This window comes from Scyliorhinus canicula, chromosome 17 (genome assembly GCF_902713615.1).
Source record: "Scyliorhinus canicula chromosome 17, sScyCan1.1, whole genome shotgun sequence".
NCBI lineage: Eukaryota > Metazoa > Chordata > Chondrichthyes > Carcharhiniformes > Scyliorhinidae > Scyliorhinus > Scyliorhinus canicula.
This window is the reverse complement of record NC_052162.1, coordinates 123,612,946-123,620,018: the sequence shown is the minus strand read 5'-3', so window position 1 is coordinate 123,620,018 and position 7,073 is coordinate 123,612,946. Positions and strand designations below refer to the sequence as shown.

At 45.7% G+C, this 7,073-nt stretch overlaps 1 protein-coding gene across 1 annotated transcript; it reads right to left on the bottom strand.

Annotated features, from left to right (window-relative positions):
- Positions 1-348: 348 nt before the first annotated feature.
- Positions 349-1,868, bottom strand: LOC119951586 (gastrula zinc finger protein XlCGF8.2DB-like). Its single transcript, XM_038774771.1, has one exon. It carries the CDS (start codon positions 1,866-1,868, stop codon positions 942-944), a length of 927 nt encoding a protein of 308 aa, XP_038630699.1. The 3' UTR covers positions 349-941.
- Between the last annotated feature and the right edge of the window lie 5,205 nt (positions 1,869-7,073).

Genomic DNA, 7,073 nt, shown 5'->3' with positions numbered 1-7,073 from the left:
TCCTTTCTGAGCTGTTCCACTGCCCTCCCTGTGGGTAACAAGCCAAACTCCGCCTGTAGTCTCCATCGTTCCCTTAAATGCCCTTTCTTTGGAGTCTTCACGTACCTCCTGTCAACTTGTAGGATCTCTCTCACCAGTCGGTCTGTTTCTGCCCTGTCTGCCCTGTCACTGTGAGCCAGGATCGAGATCAGCTCTCCTCTCACCACTGCCTTCAGCTTCCCAGAGCACTGCTGCTGAGACCTCCCCCGTATCATTCACCTGCGGGTAATGCAGCATGCATTTCCTCAGCCTCTCACACACCGCTTCGTCCGCCAACAGCCCTACATCCAACCTCCATTGCGTGGGCTAATTGCTATCTTTACTCACCTGCAGGTCAACCCAGTGTGGAGCTTGGTCCGAGATTGTAATCGCCGAATACCCCGTGTCCACCACCCCTGCCAGCAAGGCCCTACCCAAAACAAAGAAATCGATCTGAGAGTATACCTTATGTATGTGGGAGTAGAAAGAAAACTCCTTCACCGTCGGCTGCCTAAATCTCCATGGATCCACCCCCCTCATCTGCTCCATGAACCCTTTTCAGTTCCTTTGCCATTGTTGGTACCCTGCCCGTTTTCAAGCATGATTGATCCAGGCCCTGATCAATAACTGTATTAAAGTCCCCTCCCATGATCAGTTTGTGCGAGTCCAGGTTCTATTTTCTCTTTATCAGTTTCTTGGTCCTCCATTGCTAAATTCTAAAACAAGTTCCCAATTCTCAGGCTCACTACTATTTTGGCCACTTTATGAGCCTCTTCCTTTGATCTAATGGAATCTTTTCTTGTTCGCCGCGGTTGCATCACTTTTCCTGTCTCAGATTCCCTGAGAGAGAAAGAGAAGAGAACGAAATGCAGCCCTGGATGTAATTGAAGCAGAAACAATAACAGCAGAATCCATCACTGTGATCAACTGTGAACTTGTTGGTGTCTCAGCAGGGACAAGGAAACACAGAATCCTTTCCCACACTGGGAGCAGGTGAACGGCCTCTCCCCAGTGTGAACTCGCTGGTGTGTCAGCAGGTTGGATAAGTCCATGAATCCCTTCTCACACTGAGAGCAGGTGAACGGCCTCTCCCCAGTGTGAATTTGCTGGTGTTTCTGCAGGTGGGATGACTGAATGAATCCCTTCCCACACTGAGAGCAGGTGAATGGTCTCTCCCCAGTGTGAATTCGCTGATGTCTCTGAAGTGTGCTTGAGTGAACGAATCCCTTCCCACACTGAGAGCAGGTGAACGGCCTCTCCCCAGTGTGAATTTGCTGGTGTTTCTGCAGGTGGGATGATTGAGTGAATCCCTTCCCACACTGAGAGCAGGTGAACAGCCTCTCCCCAGTGTGCATTCGCTGGTGTGTCTGAAGTTTGCTTGACTGAGCGAATCCCTTCCCACACTGGGAGCATGTGAATGGCCACTCCCCAGTGTGAATTCGCTGGTGTGACTTCAGGTTTTCTAAACGAGTGAATCCCTTCCCACACTGAGAGCAGGTGAACGGCCTCTCCCCAGTGTGAGCTCGCTGGTGTCTCCGCAGGTTGGATAAGTCCGTGAATCCCTTCTCACACTGAGAGCAGGTGAACGGCCTCTCCCCAGTGTGAACTTGCTGGTGTGTCTGCAGGCTGTTTGACTGAGTGAATCCCTTCCCACACTGGGAGCAGGTGAATGGCCTCTCCCCAGTGTGAATTCGCTGGTGTGACTTCAGGTTTTCTAAACGAATGAATCCCTTCCTACACTGAAAGCAGGTGAACGGCCTCTCCCCAGTGTGAATGCGTCGATGAATCTCCAGTTTAGACGGGACTCTGTATCCCTTCCCACAGTCCCCACATTTCCACCGTTTCTCCATCTTTTGGGTCAACTCGTGTCTCTCCAGGTTAGACAATCAGTTGAAGCCTCGTCCACACACAGAACACATGTACTGTCCCTACCCGCTGTGAATGGTGCAATGTGTTTTCAGGCTGTGTAACTGGTTAAAGCTCTTTCCACAGTCAGTGCTCTGGAACACTCTCACTCAGGTGTGTGTGTCTCGGTGCTTTTCCAGTCATACTGATGTTTAAACTTTGTTGAAGTCAACAGGTCGGGCAAACATTTCTCATAGATTTAATGGTCGATGAACCAAGTAACTCTATCAGATCTAGACGTGATGTTTGAGATTTCTGTCTGTAAATCCTCTCCTTTTCACATCCTGTAAAAGGAGTTTACAAAAGACATCACAGTCAGTGCAGGTTAGAAATTCAGAACAGACAATTCTAGTTTCTATGGAACATTATTTCCTCTCTCATTCCCCAAAAGCTGTAAATCTCCATCCCACACACTCTCCCTCCATTCTCACTCTGCTGTATCTGATATTCACCCTCCCAATTCTCCTGAAGGTGCTGATTCAGGTTGATTAACAGATCCCTGCTCACTGCTTCCTGTCCTGGACACAGAGACCATAACAAATAGGAGCTGCAGTTGGTCATTCAGCCCATCAAGCCTACTCGACCATTCAATGAGATCATTGGCCAATCTACCTCAGCACCATTTTTCCACACTATCCCCCATATCCCTCGATATCTTCAATATAGAGAAACCTATCAATCTCGGTGTAAAAATACTTGATGACTGAGGCTCCACAGTCCTCTGGGGTAGGGAATTCCAAAGCTTCAGCACATTGTCTTTAAATTCATTGCCGGGGGCAGCACGGTGGCACAGTGGTTAGTACTGCTGCCCCTCAGTGCCGAGGACCTGGGTTTGATCCCGGCCCCGAGTAACTGTCCACGTGGAGTCTGCACATTCTCCCTGTGCCAGCGTGGGTCTCACCTCCACAATGTAAATCGATGTGCAGAGTCGGTGAATTGGCCACGCTAAATTGACCCTTAATTGAAAAAAAAAGAATTGGTTACTCTAAATTTATTTTTTGTTGAAGGAAAATTAAGTTTCAGAGCCAGAGGTGTAATTAAAGCATCGTAAAAAGCGTGGGCTAATGAAATGTTGTTTGGATGAAGGGGATTCCCTGTGGAGTTAATTAGATTTCAGCTTGGTAAGATGATGTCAGTACTGGGAGGAGCCAAGCTTGAATGATGAGGGCCTTGAGCCTTGATGAAGGTGTTAAACAGCTTAAAGCTAGCACGCATGGCAGAGGAAGTTAAAAACAATGAGAATGGTTGAAATAGACGAAGATAGAAACAGCTTCACGGATTTTTAGACTTTGAGCAGAATGCAACACGTGTTTTTTGAAATGTTTGGCAGTCTTGGGGATGATGCGAAGTCGCGGTTTTTAATGTAACACATCTATTTTGTTAAACATGAGACAATGCTTTGTAATTGACATGCACTGGAGAGAGGGTTTGAAATGTATAAAGTCTCAGAACAGCAGTTGCAAATAACACAGTAAGAAGTCTTACAACACCAGGTTAAAGTCCAACATGTTTGTTTCAAACACTAGCTTTCGGAGCACTGTTCACCTGAGGAAGGAGCTGTGCTCCGAAAGCTCGTGTTTGAAACAAACCTGTTGGACTTCAACCTGGTGTTGTAGACTTCTTACTGTGTTCACCCCAGTCCAACGACGGCATCTCCACATCACGGCAAATAACACAGGCAGAAGAGAGAGAGAGAAAAGGGGAAGAGACAGGCCGAGCCATTCGGTTCAAATTTATTCTTAGATTCGATTCGAATCAGCTCATCGGTCCATGGGAATCGGAAGATGCCGGAAGACCGAAGAATGAGAACAACCACAAGCTATCAAGACAGAAGAAAAATTGTTCAGAGAGCTCCTGAAGTCTGACCAACTAAAAGAGATTTTGTTAAAGCAAATAAAAATAAGTGTGATTTTAAATTTCAACCTGAAATAGTGGTTTATTTCAAATCTAAACCTGAAATAGTGGTTTACCCAGAAGACTCACCTATACATCCTCAGCAAATCCAGACCCTTAAAGGATATTGAGTGGTAAGTGAGTTAGAATTCTTCCTTGTAGATCCTATCACAACTTGAAATATAATTTGAAATAGATTAGTTCCCATCTGGTATCAGCAATGGAGTCTAAGGGATAGAAGACCTTAGAGTGGAAATAGTTAAAAAGTTATAGGATAGAGTAATTCAGAAAGGATTAATATCTTTAATCTTAATGAATGTTGAGCATAAAAATACAGTGTGGAGTTTGCACATTCTCCCCATGTCTGCGTGGGTTTTACCCCTGCAACCTAATGATGTGCAGGTCAGGTGGATTGGCCACACTAAATTGTCCCTTAATTGGAAAAATAAATAATTGGGTACTCTAAATTTAAAAAAAAGAATATTGACTACAGGAGTCAGGATGTCTTGTTGAAGTTGTACAAGACATTGGTAAGACTGCACATGGAATACTGTGTTCAGTTCTGGTCACCCGATTATGGGAAGAATATTGTTAAACTAGAAAGAGTGCAGAAGAGATTTACAAGGATGCTGCCAGGACTTGATGGTCTGAGTTATAAGGAGAAGCTGGATAGGCTGGGACTTTTTACGCTGGTGTAGGAGGCTTCGGTGTAATCTTATAGAGGTCCACAAAATAATGAGCATAGATAAGGTAGATTGTCAACATCTTTTCCCTGAGATAGAGGAGTCTAGAACTAGAGAGAATAGATTTAAGGTGCGAGAACAGAGATACAAAAGAGACCAGAGGGGAAATTTCTTCACACAGAGGGTGGTGAACATCTGGAACGGCTGCCAGAGGCAGTGGTAGAGGCAGGTACAGTTTTGTCCTTTAAAAAGCAGTGGTCAGTTACAAGGGCAGGGTGGGTATAGAGGGATCTGGGCTAAATCCTGGCAAGTGGGACTAGCTTAGTGAAACTGGGCAGCATGGACAAGCTGGGCCGAAGGGCCTGGTTCCAAGCTGTAAACATCTATAACTCCACCTGGAATAAAAATAAATCTTGCCTCAAGTCTGTGAAGCTCCAATCACCAGGAGCTAAGGGAGGGTAAAGTCTCCCAAAAATCAGGCTTCATCAATTGGCCTCTTGTCTTAGGTTCATTAGGGATTGGGTTAGGATGGAGCCAACATTCATCTGGCTCAGTACAGAAGCAGACCAGTCAGTTCTCCCTCTATCCAAAACTGGTACAGGCTGATTATGGAATGCATCACCATGCAATTTTTAATGTCTGAGTCATAGAATTTACAGTGCAGAAGGAGACCATTCAGCCCATCGAGCCTGCACCAGCTCCTGGAAAGAGCACCCCACTTAAGCCCACACCTCCACCCTATCCCCGTAAATTAGTAACCCCACATAACCTGAGGGCAATTTAGCATGGCCAATCTATCTAACTTGCACATCTTTGGACTGTGAGAGGAAACTGGAGCACCTGTAGGAAACCCCGCAGACACAGTGAAAATGTGCAGACTCCACACAGACAGTGACCCAAGCTGGGAATGGAACCTGGAACCCTGAAGCTGTGAAGCAACTGTCTGATGCATTGGGTAAAGTATGAGACTCATATCACAAATACATAGGCTCCAATTTGACTGACTTGCTTCTCCTGGGTTTCTTCCTGAGCTTTCCATGAGTGAATTCAATTTAACTTAGGCCGGGGGTAGGGCACAGTGGTTAATGCTGCTACCTCAGCGCGAGGGACCCAGGTTCAATTCCAGCCTTGGGTTGCTGTCCGTGTGGAGTTTGCATGTTCTCCTTGTATCTTTGTGTGTTTCTTCCGGATTCTCCGGTTTCCTCCCACTGCTCAAAGATGTGCAGCGAAAGTGGATTGGTCACGCTAAATTGCCCCTTAAGTGTCCAAGATGTGTAGGTTAGATGGGTTGACCATGATCAATGCACTGGGTTACGAGGTTAGGATGGGGAGTGGGCGTCAGTGAAATGCTCTTTCTGAGGCTCAGTGCAGACTTGAGGGGCGAATGGCCTTCTGCACTATAGGAATTTTATGTCATCTATGTTATGTTATTCATTTTAATTTGATTTTGCTGTTAGTCTGTTTGAGATATTTTTGGGTTTACAAACCGAATTGTTATCCTCAGTTTTTAGATAATCTCATCCTCTTTCCACTCACTATTTTAATCTGCTGACTGGTTGTTCAATTCATCTGGTATTTCATCTCGAGGCCCTGGGTCCTCAAAGATCCTGTTTCAGATTAATTCTGCAATCTGTTGCTTGTATTTATTTTGGCAATATGGCTTGTTCTGCTCTGGTGCCCATTTTCCACCATTCTTTCTGTTACTCTGTTGCATTCATTGTTTAAAACATGATTTAAAACATATCAATTTATTAAAAATTTGTTCAACTCATCCGTGAATATATTCCATGACCCCCATACCCCACTGGTCCCTGTGGAAGAGAAATCCAGAGACTAATAACTAATAAGGGAAGAGATGACTGGAAATATATAATAGAGCTACATAAGGCTAGAAATAGTAATAAATGTACTTTATGACAGAACCATAAATAATATATGTAATCTGTACCATATAACATCACGAGACATGTCTCTGTCTGATGTTAATTTACTGTCTCCTTAAATGTCAGCCATCACCTGGAGAAACCAGCCCTCTAATTGTGAACATTAGGAAAGAGAGCATCATTTTAGCCAGACAAATAAATGTGTCAAGCTGAGGGAGCAAAGGATGTCAATGTCTTTAAGAGACAGAGAGCGAGAGAGAGACCTGGGCCAAGCTTTCCAGAGTCTGCACCCTCCCTGGATTCACTTCTCCGGGTTCCAGTGCGCAGGCCCAGCGCGCGGACACAGCAGCTCCGCCCCACTTATTGTTCCCCCTCCTCCAACAAGGTTTCCAGGCAACCGGCTGACAGCACCGGCCAGAGCGAGACGCCACTCGGTGATCTCCCCTTCGGCCCGGGACTGCGCATGCCCAAGAGAGAGGAGCAGCTGCGCATGCGCGGGGGAAAGCCCAACCCCTGACCTATCCTGCTGAGCACAGTAAGAAGTCTTACAACACCAGGTTAAAGTCCAACAGGTTTACATAGAACATAGAACGATACATGCGCAGTACAGGCCCTTCGGCCCTCGATGTTGCACCGACATGGAAAAAAAACTAAAGGCCATCTAACCTACACTATGCCCTTATCATCCATA

What these genes read in the sequence shown, in the direction of transcription:
- LOC119951586 (XM_038774771.1), bottom strand. Translation starts at nt 1,868, where the DNA reads ATGGAGAAACGGTGGAAATGTGGGGACTGTGGGAAGGGATACAGAGTC.